The 15,787-nt window shown below is 55.1% G+C and overlaps 7 protein-coding genes and 1 non-coding gene across 8 annotated transcripts; 3 read left to right on the top strand and 5 right to left on the bottom strand.

Moving 5' to 3' along the window:
- Window positions 1–292: 292 nt before the first annotated feature.
- B0H64DRAFT_334306 (uncharacterized protein) lies at window positions 293–1,472 on the top strand. Its single transcript, XM_062801097.1, has 2 exons — window positions 293–916; window positions 999–1,472. Exons 1-2 carry the CDS (start codon window positions 492–494, stop codon window positions 1,426–1,428), a joined length of 855 nt encoding a protein of 284 aa, XP_062664288.1. The 5' UTR covers window positions 293–491; the 3' UTR covers window positions 1,429–1,472.
- A 689-nt stretch (window positions 1,473–2,161) lies between these two features.
- B0H64DRAFT_437911 (putative pheromone protein) lies at window positions 2,162–3,286 on the bottom strand (the record flags this gene model as incomplete). Its single annotated transcript, XM_062806296.1, has 1 exon — window positions 2,162–3,286. One exon carries the CDS (start codon window positions 3,284–3,286, stop codon window positions 2,162–2,164), a length of 1,125 nt encoding a protein of 374 aa, XP_062664287.1.
- Window positions 3,287–4,611: 1,325 nt separating this feature from the next.
- On the bottom strand, window positions 4,612–5,978 carry B0H64DRAFT_449240 (uncharacterized protein; the record flags this gene model as incomplete). Its single annotated transcript, XM_062807080.1, has 2 exons — window positions 4,847–5,978; window positions 4,612–4,664 (listed from the first exon to the last, which is right to left on the bottom strand). Coding segments are annotated over exons 1-2 (1,079 nt in total), but the record flags the coding sequence as incomplete, so codon positions are not given.
- Window positions 5,979–6,809: 831 nt separating this feature from the next.
- Window positions 6,810–7,103, top strand: B0H64DRAFT_437910 (uncharacterized protein; the record flags this gene model as incomplete). The annotated part of the gene is made up of 2 exons (XM_062806295.1): window positions 6,810–7,014; window positions 7,075–7,103. The coding sequence occupies 2 exons, from the start codon at window positions 6,810–6,812 to the stop codon at window positions 7,101–7,103; spliced, it is 234 nt and encodes a 77-aa protein (XP_062664285.1).
- Window positions 7,104–7,963: 860 nt separating this feature from the next.
- On the top strand, window positions 7,964–8,643 carry B0H64DRAFT_414574 (uncharacterized protein; the record flags this gene model as incomplete). Its single annotated transcript, XM_062805043.1, has 3 exons — window positions 7,964–8,237; window positions 8,297–8,471; window positions 8,556–8,643. 3 exons carry the CDS (start codon window positions 7,964–7,966, stop codon window positions 8,641–8,643), a joined length of 537 nt encoding a protein of 178 aa, XP_062664284.1.
- A 1,124-nt stretch (window positions 8,644–9,767) lies between these two features.
- Window positions 9,768–9,838, bottom strand: B0H64DRAFT_t6. The gene has a single exon. It is a non-coding gene; the product is annotated as a tRNA-Gly (tRNA).
- A 98-nt stretch (window positions 9,839–9,936) lies between these two features.
- B0H64DRAFT_449238 (uncharacterized protein) lies at window positions 9,937–12,350 on the bottom strand. The gene has a single exon (XM_062807079.1). The coding sequence runs from the start codon at window positions 11,953–11,955 to the stop codon at window positions 10,330–10,332; it is 1,626 nt and encodes a 541-aa protein (XP_062664283.1). The 5' UTR covers window positions 11,956–12,350; the 3' UTR covers window positions 9,937–10,329.
- B0H64DRAFT_22651 (Cullin) lies at window positions 12,073–15,406 on the bottom strand. Its single transcript, XM_062799655.1, has 3 exons — window positions 15,216–15,406; window positions 12,825–15,133; window positions 12,073–12,733 (listed from the first exon to the last, which is right to left on the bottom strand). Exons 1-3 carry the CDS (start codon window positions 15,252–15,254, stop codon window positions 12,562–12,564), a joined length of 2,520 nt encoding a protein of 839 aa, XP_062664282.1. The 5' UTR covers window positions 15,255–15,406; the 3' UTR covers window positions 12,073–12,561.
- Window positions 15,407–15,787: the final 381 nt, after the last annotated feature.

Below are 15,787 nucleotides of genomic sequence, written 5' to 3'. Positions count from 1 at the left end.
ACCGCACCCAAGATCGAGCGCCGAAGCAAAACTCCGTCCCTCTCCATTCTGTTCGAAAACCTACGACTTGCGTCCTGGGCCACAGGCCGACTGCCGTGAAGCAGCCGGGGGCCTCGTAAATCGCGTTGAAGCTAGTTCCGAGAATGTTAAAATTTGCGTTGTTCATGAAGAAAAAAAGAAGAAAATCAGAATTGGGCAAAAATTTCGGTGGTTTTGAGGGAGAGCAGAGTGGGGCGTGGCTGGTGGGGTAAATGTGGCTAGTGCAGCAATGACAGCTCCGGCCGTGGCGCATGCTTGCTCGAACTCGGCGGTTCGGCTCATGCTGCCAATCAAGCAAGCCGCAAGCAGCCGAGCCGCAGTGTCACTGTTCGACGTCAGTCAAACGGCGGGATATTCAACTGTAAGAGCATTGCTCTTCTTCTTGTTGTTGTTTGTTTAATACTTTCTCTCAAGCCTTACGACGGATCCAAGAGCCAAGAGTGTCGCCCAACATGAATGCCACCCAATCACTCCCGCGCTTCCTCCTCCCACGACTGAGTTGGACCAGCCCTTCCTTGACAACGCCGAGCATACAAGGGACATCCGCCATTGTCTTCCAACACACAAGGAACACAGCCAAAGGAACAGGATGGCAAGCCATACCGAGGAGATCGCTCCACTCAACCAACACGACGACCGTTTCGAGGAGATGTGGACTCCCGCAAGATCACTGGCAAGTTAACACTCAACCGATTAGGGGTCTGAGTGCCATCGTGCGCAACCCCGTGCTCCGGCGGTCCTTCCACGCCACTGCGCCGCGCAGGCGTGACCACCACTTCGATACCCTCCGCTTCGTACAACGCCTACAAGAAGAAGGCTTCACGGAGGAGCAATCAGTCGCCATGATGAAGGTGCTGAACGACGTGATCGAGGAGAGGTATGCACACCCCCTTCTGTTCTCCCCCCACCCCTCAACCCCCGCCCCGCAACACTCACTAACCACCAACCCGCACCACCAGCATCCAAAACCTCACCCGCACCATGGTCCCCCGCGAAGAAGCCGCCAAAACAACCTACACACAAAAAGTCGACTTCGCCAAGCTGCGCAGCGAGCTGCTATCCGCAGACAGCACCGAGTCGAACGCGACGCGGGCGGCGCACGAGAAGCTGACCAACGACATCACCAAGCTCAACAGCCGGCTGCGGGACGAGATCGGGCGGACGCAGGCGAGCGTGCGCCTCGACCTCAACCTCGAGAAGGGCCGGATCCGCGAGGAGGCCGTCTCGCAGGAGCTCAAGATCAAGGAGACCGAGACCAAGATCGAGCAGGAGGCCGCCGCCCTGCGCCAGCAGCTCGAGCAGGTCAAGTTCCAGACCCTGCAGTGGCTCATGGGCGTGTGCACCGGGTTTGCCGCGCTGCTGTTGGGTGCGTGGCGGTTGTTGATGTGAGGTGGTGGCGATGGGGTGAGTGGTGTGCGGGTGAGTGGTGTGGGTGGGTGGGGGTTTATCGTCGGTTGGCCATGTTGATAACTATACCAGCAGTTGAGCGAAGCATATTCACGTTTTTACTGCTACGCCGGATGTAACGTGATAGTATACGAGGGGTCTTTACAATGCTGACCAAAGATCCGCTGCCTCTACCACACGGAGTTCATCTCCATTCCCGCTAATTTCTGACGTTTGAAAGGTGAGTGAAACTCCGCAGGGACAAACACAGACAACACGAACTGTTGTTGGAAGGGCAACCAATCCAATTGAGTAACTAATGAGTAAATAGAAATGACAGACCACCCGCCGGTCCTGGTATATTTCCCACCTGGACCAAATGATACAAATGCGCTTACCCCTGGTGTAGCGCCATGATTAAAAAGGCCGGCTCAACACGGCCTGCAGTGGGACTATGCCCACGCTGAGAAAGAAAATGGTGTGGTGTTTTGGGCGGGATGGTGTTGCTGCCGTCTATGTTTCCAAGTATATACCAGCGAAGAGAAACGGATAAGCCAGGACGCCCTTGCTTTCTTTTTTTTCTCCCCTTTTCGTTTCTTTCTGGACCAGAGCTGACCCGAGAGAGAGAGAGAGAAGGAATTAATAAGAGATGAGGACAGCGCCTGCCAAACCGGTATTAGTAAAGCGTACAGGCAGAGAAGACAACCGACAGAACAGAAAAAAGAGGCTTGCTAACCTAAGCCTCGATGATGGTGCGTGCCGCGTTGTACATGGCGTGCAGGTCGCGGGTGGCCTTGGTGCAGACGCCGGCGGGGCCGTTGCAGGTGGCGGCGCGCTTCCAGCACGGCATGCCGAGGAACTGGCGGCACCAGCCCGGGTCGGCGTCGCGGGCCATCTTCTGGGCGTTGCCCTGGTCGATGGCGTTGATGACGGCGGCGGCGGCCCGCTTGGCCTTCCAGCACGCCTGGCCCTCGGTCGAGCAGCGCTTGACCTCGTCGGCCGCCACGGCGCCGCCGTCGCGCTTCCAGCACGAGGACCCCGTGAACCGCGTGCAGAACCGGTCGGGCTCGGCCGCGGCCTCGGCCTCGGCCTCGCGCTTCTCCACGCCGCTGGTCTCGTCGTCGCGCTTCCAGCACGGCATGCCCAGGAACTGGCGGCACCAGCCCGGGTCGGCGTCGCGCTTCCAGCACGGCATGCCCAGGAACTGCTTGCACCAGGGGGCGGCGTCGGCCTCGGCGTCGCGCTTGTCGACGTCAGTGGTGGCGCCGGCGGGCGAGGTGCGCTTCCAGCAGGGCTGGCCCAGGAACTGGGTGCACCAGGGCTCGGCGTCGGCCTCGCGCTTCTTCTCGGCGCCGGGGCTGTGGTGGCTGGGGGCGTCGTCGCGCTTCCAGCACGGCATGCCGAGGAACTGCTTGCACCACGGCTCGGCCTCGCGCTTGACCTTGTCCGGCGCGGGCGTGGTGTTGCGCTTCCAGCAGGGCATGCCCAGGAACTGGGTGCACCAGGGCTCGGCCTCGCGCTTCTCGGTCGGGTTGTCGGTGCCGGCGTCGTCGGTCGGCGTGGCCCCCTGGAAGCCGAGCGCGCTGTAGAAGGCGGCCGGGTCGTCGTGGCTGGCGGCGATGGCCAGGGCCAGCTCGTGCAGCTGGCGCCGGGCGATCCAGGCGGTCTCGCCCTGGGTCTCGTCGCGCGTCACGAGGTTGGTGTTTTGCTGGATGGCGCCCGAGAAGGCCTCGGCCGCCCGCTTGACTGTGTCGCATGCCTGGCCCTCGGCCGAGCAGTAGCGCCTGTCCTGGTCGGCGACGGCCGCGGCGTCTACCGAGACCGCGGCGGCCAGGAGGGCGATGGGGAGGGTGAACTTCATGGTGGTCGGAACTTTGTGGGGGTTGGGTTTGAGTGTTTCGAGTGGATGAATGTGGGTGTGTTTGTTACGTTGTTGTTGATGACCCGTTGGGATATCATTGACTTGCTCTGGGTGAAGGGCAAGAGGGGGAGACGAGGGGGGGGGGGACAAATAGGAGGTCACGGACAATAATGTTTTTATAGACGAAAGGTGATGGCTATTCAGGGGGGGCTTTATTGTCTGAATGGCGTCTATAGACTTGCGCACGAGACCTGTGGAACGCAAACTCGATCCTCGCTGGGGCACCCTCCGCCATCAAAGACGACCACGGCCATCCCGCCAGCCATCAATAGACGTTTGAACAGGATGGAAAAAGGGATGTGTGACGGAAATCCAAGATTCTATCACTCGCGGGAACTTCTAGCAAAGGGCTATTCAGGCCCCTAATAGGTAATTTTTGCCTCGCGGGCGGAAGCCCCTTATCCCAACGACAAAGGGTTCCGCGACGATTGCCACTGTCCATGGAGACTGGGCAAAGATAGATCAGTTCGGGTAGGTTATGTCAGTTTGCTGCCCGAGGGCTGAGAGTCTAGACTTGGTCTGGTCTGGAATGGCGGTCCCAATCTGGTTGTCGTGATGTTTGAGTGTTCGAGTGTCGAGGGCTGCAACAAGGCAGCCCCTTATTGAGTGTTTATTCAAACCCTCTTTGGGAAGGTGTGGCTTGTTGAAAGAGAACAACAGCCAACCAGCATCACGATTTCTCAACCGTCACGCCCAGCTCCTTGGTTTGAAACGGCCTGGATCACTCAAGTTTGCTTCAGAGTGAACACTGATAGGGCAATTGCGTGCAGCAGCCGGGATCATAACGTGGTGGGGGCTGCCAGTGCCACGAGGGACCGGATGAGGGACGTGGTTCTTTTTTGCATGTCATTAGCGAAGTTTGCACATTCCATCTTATTTAATTCATGACTAGGATGGTTCGGAGAAGATGAAGGAATTGTGGTAGGATCGTAGCTCTCAGCAATCCCCTGGAGCTGCCTTAGTCGAGGTTTATGTGGCAGCTTCGTTGAGGGCCGTAATGATGTTATAATGCTTAGATTAGAAAGAATTTCCTTCTTTGGGTGGTGAGCCTTTTTTAATTTGGGATGAGTCGTGGAATTTTGCGCTTCTCTCTCCCTTTCCGCCCTTCCTGTGTAGGGTTGGTTGGATCCACGGTCCTTCGGGAGCTGCGACCCCGTCGGTCGAACCTTCCTCGACCGCCGATCTTCTCAGCCTGGTACCTAACTCAAGTACGTTAGGCGGCTTGGTTCTTTCCTTGATTTAAGAGGCGCATTAGCATGGGATTTCTAGACCAGCACCTCGGAGATGACCCACTCGATTTCGAGCGAGCAGTCAAAACCTGCAGCATCTGTCATATTCCACCCCTCCTCTAGTTTTCTTCCATCCCTCGGACGTTCCCATCATTGCCGAGATGACCCCATCCATCACAAATAGCCGCTTCTAGTAGCTATACCGCTTGGACAGAAGTTGACTTGGCAAATTACTGACGCTAAGGGTCCTCTGTGGCGGGACACAAGTCACATAACTTGGTCTTGTCAGATGGCTGAGCAGTGGTGTACTCCCTGTCCTGTCCATCTCCGTGGCAGCCTGTCTCAGCGATCGGTACCCGGGCTGCCTCCTCAAGCTTAGCGAGCGAGGTACAGCTGGTGGCGTTGGCCGCATGACTGCAGGGCCTTCGGAGGGCGTTGCTATTTTGGGGAATTTTATCACCCGATGCCGCTGTTGACTTGGCAGCATGTTGCGCGCGTCTGGTGACTCTGGTCTCTGCTCTCCGTTGCTGATCGTTGGCGTCGGTGTCGGCGTGACGACGGCCAGGGGCTGACTGCAAGGGGCACCGACCCGGTGCTTCACGGTCCTCGCCCCGGCCGACTCCCGGCATGTCCCTTGACTCTCCTGCTCAACCTTTGGGAGCGTTGGCTGTTTTGGTGCCGTGTTTCGACGCACAGCCATGCCTCGGCGCAAGGTCATGCCAGGTGGGTGGTTGTTGGCAAAACCCTGGTTGACAAACCTGCTGTCCGGCCTCCCAGGCGCACCGTCTGACGCAATGCCTCCCGTTTTAGAGTTCATGATGTTACGATTTACCTCAGCTTCCTTTGACACATCATTAAAGGCACGTTGAGGGACGCGGCCAGCACCGGGTCGATACGCTACGTAACACCCCGCGGTTCCCAGCAGGTTTGGCCCTCTCTCCCTTCTCGGGTAACCAGTCGTTGTCGGATGATACACCGAACGATATTCCAACGGTCGTTCGTTAATGTCATGGAATCCCCCTTTTGGGGTTAGGGGAAGCTTAGTATCGGAGTCCCCTCTTTCCCCGTAGGGCTCAAAATACTTTAGCATGGACGTCGGTATTCTTTTCATACGGATCAGTTTGAATGAAGGTTCTCTGCCCCGTTTTTTCCACAGGCCTCTGAGCCAACGGAAAGCCCGAGAGCCGAGAATCCGATCCCTCCCCCCCTTGTGTCTTGACCTATAAACTTTAGACAGGTCGTTACCGTTCATATGTGCCCTTGTCTTGATGAATACGGTAGTCCTCACGGTAAACATTATTTAGGAGGGGAGGGACTCTGTAGCTTAGGAAAGCCGGTTCATCCGGGTTTCAAGTCAATCAATGTATACAGAATGGCGTGTTGATATACGCGTTACAAAGCGCTTCTGGCTTGAACAGTCTCTTTGCACCACCACTTGCTGTCTAAACCCACGGTCCATGTCCCGCAACCAAAATGTGTTCCCTTTTCATCTTCCCATTCTCGTAAATCTTCTGCTTTTCTGGTTTTGCCTTTATGTCTTGATGGAGGGTCACACTCAATTAGAGTCTTGGGAATGCTCAAGCAGGGCCACAACAGCACCCGGCTCGGGAACACAATTCAAGGAGTGATATTATTCACAACCTGTTACATAATCACATTGTTTACCGTCCCGTTGCAGTTCTGAAGGGATCCATGCTCGCTCCAAAGCGTCTTGTAACTTAACTTGGAGGGGAACTTTCCACGCCGAGCCATAGGAGGAAGTTTTTATTGGCCGCCAACGACACAGAGTCCGCTGACTGCAGAAATCGTCCTGAAATGAAATGGCTGAAGTTCTTGGGTTTCATTTCGGGCTTGACCGATATTCTCAGCTTTGAATATCTGCGAACCATAGTCGATAGTTGACCCACAGCGAGCAGATGATCCAGGGCCTTGCATGACCGGTGATCGTCATTGACCTCTCCGAGTACATTGACTGGAACAGGGGATGGCCAAGCCAAGCAGCGGGGCATACCTTTCAAGCGATACAAGTTCTACTCGAGAAATAGTGCCTCGTTCGTCAAGTCATCGACTAAGCAGTATGCTTGGCTAACAATCAACCATGGCTGGGTATTGTGATATAAACCCTCCTCCCGCCGCTCAACGGTGGATAGAGAACTTACCATCATCAACCAACACTCCGAAGCCTCTGTATAAGCCCCAACTTCTTCCTCTAACTATCCACCGAATCCTTCACAATGAAGTCCGCCATCGTTGCCATGACCCTTTTCGTTTCGCTAGCCCTGGCGGTCCCTGTGGCGACCGACCAGGACGGAAAGACGACCGCGTTGGAGAAGCGCCAATGCAAAAAGCATAGCTGCTGCTGGGGTGGAGAGTGCAGTTACTGGCAATGCCTCAACAACCTCTGCGACGCCTTCCCCGAGTCGCTCACCTGCCCGCCCAGTAAGGACACCCCACTGCCAGGAATTGTTTTGATGTCGCTAATTCAAGTCTCTTGTACAGCTTGCTGGGACTCCTGCAAGGACTGCTAGGCGGGCATCACCCGACCCAATGGTCAAGGCCTGGAGGTTCAGGGCACCGGTATATATGTCGAGTTTGACGAAGTCTAGATAAGAGGGTTTGGGTTGACAAGCGGAAGGAAAGATCATGATCACCTCGTGTAACAGTAAACAGGGCACGGAATGCATCATTTTGTGTCCAACTCTCTGCTGAAACTATCAAGATCCCATGAAACAACTTTTGTCACTGTGGTGCCGACCAAAACTTGTTACCCAAGTCGGAAGATAACTCGTGCATGATATTACAGTTCGAGCACAGTATTCCACGTTCGGAATTGGTCATCGATGAAGTGTTGTGATGACAGTGAAGGGAAGACCTGCAGCATCTGCAGTGATTTTTTCTGCTGTGCTTCAGACACACAAACATCGTTACATCCGTTTTACTGATTAACCACAGATCTAACATCCAAAGAGATTGCTGTTACATTGGTCACAGTCCACAGCCTATTGTCTTGGTTCAACGTTTCATCTAAAATGATATGGGTAACCATAATTTTGATGAGCAAGCCTCAGGGGTGCGGCCCCTCTCACAAGGAGTGGCTGCCGTCACAGAACACCAAGGAACTACCTATTGATCGTGGCCTGATATCGCGGCCTGAATTGGTAGCCCTAGGGCCTAGGGAACAGCGCACTGGTGCCATGCGGTCTCAACTTCCTTCACAGGGATGATGGACTATATTAATCTTTTCCTTCTTGGCTTCCCCCAATTCCTTTTCTTTTTTCCAAGCTTCAAAAACCAATCGTCGGCACCCCCGGCCTCACTTCGCGCCCCTTCGCGAAGCTTCACCCTCCCACTCCTCTTTTTTGCCCATTAAAAAGAACAATCCACAATCATGGTCCTCAACAGGATGGGCGTCTGCCACCTCATCGGGTTCAACAGCTGGACGGCGGTCCAGGCCTGGACCCACGTCGTGGCCACAGTGGCCTACATGGAGCTGGAGAAGGACTACCTCCGCCCTCACGAGAGGATCGGCTTGAGAACTCCGCCGGGCAACATATACACCAAGGACTTCTTCGTCAACAATGCCGACGACCTGGAGCGCCGGGTCAACCTGCGCGTGTCGGAGATCGAGCGGAACGCCCGGACCCACCCGGACAAGAGCCTGTGTAAGTATCATCAGACCCGTCTCCCTTGCCCTGCAACCAACTAAACCTTGCTTTCGCAGGGGGCACCGGGCTGCACTACGAGCACTTCATCGTGGATGCTCTGGCCGAAGACCGTCTCGCCTCCCGCCAGAGGCCGAGAGGCAACTACCTCTCGACCAGGGCCTACGCGGCCGACCCGGCGACGCTCATCGCCAACATGTACGAGCTCACCGACGCCATCTGCCACAACTACTGGTACGTACCGTTGTCGTGAATACTGCCTGTTGAGCTACCGAAAGAGCACGAACGCGTCGCTGACATGAAAATACTATTTTCCAGGAAGACGGCCGAGACCGACCAGTGGGACCCGTACGACTCGGACATCCCCTTCACCGACGCTGACGACATCGCCGACTTTGACAACTGATCACCACGATGGGATGGTGGCGGGGTTGGGCCTGGGATCGGCATCTACTTTGCGTGGTTGGGACCGGAAGACGAGGCGGTGACTGGGGCCTGCGGGCGAGGATGGTTGGTCTCGACTCATCGAGGGTGACTACTGGGGAATCGCGCTGGGCTTCTCCTTCTTTCTCTCGCTGCAATGAAATCAAAACGGGTTTGATTCGGACTGTTCCAATCATGATCGTGACACGCGAGGAAAGGCGCCAAAGTGACGCGCCGTGGGAATGCCGTGAAAGATGAAAACTGCTGTGGTTAACCACCTATGATCTATTCCTACTACAGAGCCTAGGGCCGGGCCCGCGAGTTGGTATGCATATGGCTCACGTCAGATCTATCTGTAGGCTACAGTTGTTATTATTATCTCCTCACTTCGAGGAATCCTTCAGAACGGGTTATGGCCATCTTGTGCGATATTCCTCCTCAGATGGCGAACTGGGCGGCTCGGGAGTATGTATCCAGGACGTGCCTGCTATTAGGGCTGGGGCCCTGGACGATCACGCTCAGAAAAGGCCCTTGTCTATTGTCAAAGTTTACATTTGATTGCTGCTCTGCATCATGATCCCTCGCGTGCGGATTGCGGTTTATATGTAAAGCCGGCGCCGAGGCCCCGAGACTTTGACGCCAATGGCAAGCCAAGTAGGTACCTAAGAAGACTCAGTCTTCAATCTTCAGCTTCAGAGCCGACTCAGCCGAGTGATGGCGGAGGTGCTTACCGCAGCGGCCAGACGGCGAGAAGGCCAGACCAATCTTCGCTCTCGATCGGGTGGTCGACGGATAGTGTGATATTAGTGTTAATGGTCGGTGGGCTAGCAGCCACAATACAGAGTATCTAGTTTTGAATCCTACTTCCCTTTACTCTGTTGGATTCAAGGCTCGTGGTGACGCTACGCCAGTGCAAGAGCAATAACCTGCATGAGATAATAGAGACGACGGCATATCTATGGTGATCAATTACGGTCCGGCCATGAACACGTCCAGCCCACTCAAGAAATAAAAAGAGAAAACACCAACGAGAGATCGATACACCTTCGCTTGTATCGTCTCTACTCGCTTACTGCCTGGTAGTCTGACAGAGCGGGCAAAAGTAAATGCGTCAGCCGCGAATCGAACGCGGGGCCCATCGATGGCAACGATGGATTTTACCACTAAACCACTGACGCTGGAAGTTGTGATAGCAGATTATGAGTGGTAATGCTACCTAAAAAAGGAACCCTCCTAAAAGAGAGTAGACGTTGTAACCAAGTTCCAAAATCAACGGCAACACTAAGAGGTACTGTAGGATAAGCAAGCAATAAGCCGATATTTAGGCTAAGGTTTTAAGATGTGATGAAATGCTTTATCGGTGGGGGTTCCTCGATTACTTATGGGACTCGGACTCAAACTTTCTTCCTAAACGCCGCTTCCTACTCACGTATACAACTCCAGGAATATTGTTAATGAGTATAAGTGGGTATCACGTTCATGTCACAGTAGAAAAGCCACTCACTCTGGTATCATGTTTGTATTTATTTTATTTCTTGTTGACAGGTCAACGACAAATATTTGAGATTCCTTCCCCCCTACTCAGCGATACCTGTAGGCCTCCCAGTCGCCCTTGTCTCTTCCTTGTGGCAAACAACCACGCCCTCCCAGACCCTGTATTACTACCGATTCAAAGCGCCGCGATCTCTTCCAAGGTGAAATCTTCAAATTCGGTACGGCAGATGGGACACCGAGGAGCAGGCGCTACATCATCCCTATTGCGATCTAACAGCGTCCGCCCGAACTTGACCAGACACGGCGCGTGCACCCAATGTCGGTGGCCACGCTGGTAACAACGCCAGTTCTGCACCGGTTTTGTTTCAAAGTCTTCGAGACAGATAGGACACTGCGTGTCTCCGCTTTCCTTTAACGCCTCAAACTTTTCGTCGGACGCTTTGGTCATGTTGCGAGATACGATGGATGCTCGCGTTCGGTCCTCCAGCTGCCAATCCACGTAGTCTTTCCCAAGTTTCGTGTCGAAGTCGGTGGATTTCACATATGGGCCGAGAGTCTCCCTCGCCCAATAGCAAACATCGTTTGGGCGTTCGCTGGCTACCACTCTCAGCCGTTCGCATGCATCGTAGTCGAGGATTCTCGGCTTGAACTCTCGCCATTTGCGTTTGTAACGAACCACTCTTGTCGTGAAGAATCCTAGGATCTCTCGTGCCCGTCGCAGGGTGAGTCCCGAGTCGTGCGCCAGAATGAAATTCACCCATGGCAACAGACTGGCTCTTCCCTGGAGGCGGTTCCAGCTGTCTTCGTCATGCCTCTCATGGCGCTCCTCATGATGCTCACGCTCACAAAGGGAAACCATCAATTTAGCATCCTTCCTCAAGACCCGACGGCGGTCAGCGATCGCATCCGACGGCAGCTGCAGTATCTCAAGCACGGGAAGGGCCTCCGGCGAGGACTCCTCCTTGGCGGCGGCGGCGCGCTTTACCAACGCCGCGCACTGCGCGAAGATGCGCTCTTGCAGGCCATAGGCGATCTCCAGGTCGGCGCCGTTTTCCGACTTCACGAGTTCAAAGTATAGCGACCTTGCCTTCTCCCGCCGGATGTGCGCCGCCCAGTTGGACAGCCACGGCTTCTGGGCCGCCAGACAAGAACAGCCGACGGCGGGCGGCTGGTGCCCAAACTCTCGCCGCCCCGCCGCCAGGGCCTCCCTGTCCAGGTCGAGCTTGCACAGGCAGCCGTGCTCCGGGTGGACGGGGCAGAGGAGCTCGTTTAGCACATACATGCGGCGCTCGGCCATGACGCGGGGGTTGTCGGTGTCGCCCATGGGGGTGCCCGGGAGCGGGTTGATATAGTCGAAGGGGTTGCTGGGCGAGTGCATGTAGGCGAGGAGCCAGAAGGCGAGGTTCTGGGCGTAGACGCTGATGGCGTTGTCGTCCTCGACCTCGTAGGCGTAGAAGGCGTCGTCGTCCGAGTCCGAGTCGTCCTCGATCTCGTCGGCCTCCTCGAAGTACACGTGGGGGTTGTAGTCGTCGCCGCCCGTGTGCTCTCGTGCGCGCGTGCATGGCGTCTCGGGCGCCACGTTCTCCCCCGTGCAGTCCGGGCACGCCTGATCGTCGTACCATTCCTCCCGCGTGTCTAGCGTGCCCTTGTCCAGGCACGGCCGCCGTCGCCGGCCGGGAACGTACATGATCTCCCCTAGGTCTTCGACCATGTAGGTCGGGTTGCTGCACCGGATGATGTACTCGCACACATGCTTGACCGTGCTTGAGCACTCATAGTGTCGTATGAGCTTGATACACATGGTTGGGTCGACTTTGTTTTCGCGATCGGTTTGTGGTGTCGTCCGGTATCGAGACAAAATGGTGGGCTGGAATTCGTAAACCCGAGTTCAAGACGGCAGTTCGAAACCACTTGAAGTCACAAAGCACGCTTAAATAGCTACACGGAGTTAGTTCTCGTCATTCAACCCGAACAATCCCCTTCTCTCCCCCTCGCCACTTTGTCCTCGCAACACAAGATTCCGTCAAATAGCTTGTTCGCAATCGATCCTAAACAAAGCACAAATCGGACGATACAAGCTTTACGGATGTTTTAGATGTAGCACTATGCTAGTAGTGTCATCTTCAGCCCTTGCTATCATGGGTCTGGAGCTCTTGAAGAAACCTCCTGAACACCAGCTACTGTGACCCCCGCCAATGCACTCCTTAACTCCAACACCCCAGCTCAAAGACCCGCGCCATATATCCTTCCATGCACGTATTGTCTACCATAATAGCATCCCAAAACGACTCTGTAGACACCAGAGGTTTGACAACCATATGCTACCGTAAGATCGACAGGACGAGGGACTGGGACCCGTTGAGCCTTGTCACCCAGATCGAAACCAAACCAATTATTTATACCCGCCTCACGCCAGATACCGGTACGCGGCAATATCGCCGTCGATTCGTTCAAGGTACTCCCTAGTCAGTAGATCTTCAATCCGCTTCTTGATCATGGAGATCTCGGGCTTGAACCGCCCAGCCAGTTGGCTAATGACCTCGGTAGTGAGCTGCGTGTGCGAAAGCTCCTTGCGTTGCCTATAGGTACAATTACACACGTGTTAGTGCTGCCAGCGAATATGGGGTAAGAAGTAGTAGAAGTAGGAGAGGCAAGGGGAAAAAAGCTGACTTCATGATGCGCACAATCGCGGCATCCACGACGTGCGCTCTGGTCTGGTCGTTCTTCCGCTCCGTCTCTTTCCGCTGCTCGACATCCTCTACCTTGGATGTGCCGCTGATGACAGGCGCCTTTATCTTGATCGTCTTGCTGACGAACTGAGCGTTGAAGCCAAACTTGTCGGTCGGCTTGACGCTCTTGGACATGGGCTCCTTGACAAGCACCCTTGACCTGGGCGGGATGGAGAGCGAGCCTAGCGTGCGTATGAGGTCTTGCGTGGGAATATTGGTTTTGGTCTGGATGTCTTCAAAGGACAGGCGCTCGTCGTCCTCGAGCTCGCCGTTGTTGAAGAGATCAAGGACGATCATGCCGTAGGTCGAGACGTTGAGCTCGTACCGGCGGTCCTTGCTAAGCGGGCCGCTAGTTTTGCCGGGGATCTTGGGGAACGCGCATTTTACGTCTGCGGTGCCGGCCGATGCGACGAAGGTGAGAACACGGCCGTTACGGTCGTCAAGATAGTATTTGGAAAAGCTCGCTTGGAGACGCTGGATGGCCGGCGGGAAGATGCAGTCCCCCCTGTCGCCTTCTTCTTGTGAGGCGCTGCGGCCCATGACCTCGGGCGGCCAGTTGTTGGTTGTGAGGACATGGATTCCGAGGTCGATCTTTTTGGTATCAGGGTCGCCAAGGTTGCGGACGTGGTCGCGGTAGCTTTCCAACAAGTCCTTTGATAGCTCCATGTCCTTGAACATGCCTTCAAACTTGAGAGTGAAATGATTACCCAACTCGGCCCTCATCCTGCGGACGAGTTCCTTCTCGATATGTATCTCGGATTTGCTGTGGAGCAACCTTCGAGCAAGGTGCTTCTGGTGATAGCGCTCGAACAGGTCGCGATCCGCTAAATACCGGAGAAGGATGATCGCTTTTTGCAGGACAACCTCTACGTCCTCGTCCGACTTGCCCTTGAGACCCCGCTTGAGACTGTCGTCGATGAAGAGTGATACGAATTCCGAACTCCTGCTGAACATGTTGATAAACTCGGAAAAGCTCTTCGTGACAGCGGACTGGAGGACAAGATCCTCGTTGAAGCAGATTTTCGAGAGGTTGTCGAACTTGTCTTTGAGCTGCAGGACATCGTCAACCCACTTGATTGCCGCTGCCGTTTGTTGGGCCGCAGCACTTAAGGGTTGTACTTTGGCCTTCTCCTCGCCCTCGGCTGCATCCTCTGCGTCCGCACCGGGCGCGGGGGCAGAGAAGTCTGTGTTTTTAAGCGTTTGTTCGATTTCCAGGCCAAGATCCATAACTCGGCTCTGGAGGATGGTCTTCAATGCATTCTTAGTCTTGTCGACCCTGCAGATGAGCTGGTAGAGTATGGAGAGGTCCTCGTGGTGGTCGTGATCAATCATGTTTTTCATGCCGCTTCCCTCCATGGCAAGAAAATCGTTCAGTTTGGCCACAATCAGCTCTTGTTCAACGACCGAGGCGATCTTATCAGTCGTGAGGATGGAAAGCGATGTGTCGCAACGATCTTGCTCTTCGCGAAGCCGACGTTGGGTGTGGCGGAGCCATGCGCTGGCGTTACCCTCGCGGAGGAGCTTCTCGCACTCGGCCTTGTAGAACCCCTGGCTTGCGCTGAGAAACCGGGGCTCGAAAACGGTCAAATAGAGCTTTGTATTCTCTAGCTCGTCATCCGTTTCGTACAAAGCCTCCAGCATGGAGGTGATCTGCCGAAGTAGATTCCGATCGATGATGTCACCGTCTCTTTCCATATTGATCAAATCCAACACAACGGCGTTGAGAATGTCAAAGATCAGAAAACGCTGGTCCAACTGCTCCGAGGATCCGCCCAGGTCGTTCCGTAGAATGTGGTCCCTGAACAGCCCTATCGTCGCCGCGAATATTGAGGGCTGCCTGGACTCGGAGACATAGGTCCGCTCAAGGTACATAAGGATATCTGCGACCATGTTCATGGATGTGTTGTGATCTTCCCATGTGCTGCGGATGCCCCTCAAAAAACGTTCGCCCGTCTCCCGTCGTTCGTGGGCGCTCGAGCCCGGTACCTGTAGCAAGGCAATGCTGATTAGGTTCGCCGACACGAGCTCGGCGATGGGTGGTAGGACGTGGTGCCGGAACCATTGTTCTTCGAATGCTTTGACGTGATTGTAGAGAAGCTCGCCTTTCTTCTTCATGACGATCTTATACGATGCTCGATATAAGTGCTCGAAGGAGAGCTGGCTAGCGTTCTTATTGTGGATGTCCGTCAGGGCATTTTTGAGAATCTCCCAACATGGCGTAAACTCGTTGCTATCCTTGCTCATAATCGGCTGGGGCAGTCAGCATGGGTGGTTCCGGTACGGGGCGTGACGGTGGGCAACGGGGCGTAGAAGTCGTTTCTCGGAGACATACCCTTCGGATCGGCCGGATCTTGTTTGGTCTGGAAGCCATCGTGGCGATGTCTGTTCGTTGATAGGCTTGAAAGAGACGGGAGGGAGCCGTGGGGTTGAGTTGGTTGCGTTGGGAGATCTAGGCTTTGGGTGCTGGCGGGCCGCAATGGGAGTTGCCAGGCCAAGAATCGTCAGGGAGGAATAATGCGGAGCGAGAGTCGGTGCTTGTAGAGGGCCTGCGTCTGCGGGCCGATATTTCTACACGAACGCCTCCCGTAGCCCACACGGCCGTGTTTGGGGAGGCGTCAGGTAAGGAGCTGGGGAATCGACCAAACGTGGGAGGTCGAAGTGGCTCGGCACAATTGATTAGGGCGGCATCAAAGGACGAAGTACCGGATTAGCATCTTTGTTCTGCCGTTTGTCGGTTTGTGGATTTTGCGGTTTAAAAACAGTAAAGGAAAAAAGTGGCGAAGCCGAGTTAAAGCTTTCGTTGCACAGCATTCGCAGTAGATTGTGCAGTCTCTCGAGTCTCGACGAGAACAATCGTGGAAAGGCGCCTGGAGCTTCGTGCTGCCCCGTGCATCCCCGCCTTAA

Source organism: Chaetomium fimeti, assembly GCF_033439085.1.
Source record: "Chaetomium fimeti strain CBS 168.71 chromosome Unknown B0H64scaffold_1, whole genome shotgun sequence".
NCBI lineage: Eukaryota > Fungi > Ascomycota > Sordariomycetes > Sordariales > Chaetomiaceae > Chaetomium > Chaetomium fimeti.
Note: the sequence above shows the minus strand (reverse complement) of the source record. Positions and strands in the feature narration are given on the sequence as shown.

What these genes read in the sequence shown, in the direction of transcription:
- B0H64DRAFT_334306 (XM_062801097.1), top strand. Translation starts at nt 492, where the DNA reads ATGAATGCCACCCAATCACTCCCGCGCTTCCTCCTCCCACGACTGAGT. An exon ending in AACGACGTGATCGAGGAGAG is followed by an intron (nt 917 to 998) that starts GTATGCACACCC and finishes CCGCACCACCAG; the next exon opens with CATCCAAAACCTCACCCGCA.
- B0H64DRAFT_449238 (XM_062807079.1), bottom strand. Translation starts at nt 11,955, where the DNA reads ATGTGTATCAAGCTCATACGACACTATGAGTGCTCAAGCACGGTCAAG.
- B0H64DRAFT_22651 (XM_062799655.1), bottom strand. Translation starts at nt 15,254, where the DNA reads ATGGCTTCCAGACCAAACAAGATCCGGCCGATCCGAAGG. An exon ending in AGATCCGGCCGATCCGAAGG is followed by an intron (nt 15,134 to 15,215) that starts GTATGTCTCCGA and finishes TGACTGCCCCAG; the next exon opens with CCGATTATGAGCAAGGATAG. An exon ending in GCGATTGTGCGCATCATGAA is followed by an intron (nt 12,734 to 12,824) that starts GTCAGCTTTTTT and finishes TTGTACCTATAG; the next exon opens with GCAACGCAAGGAGCTTTCGC.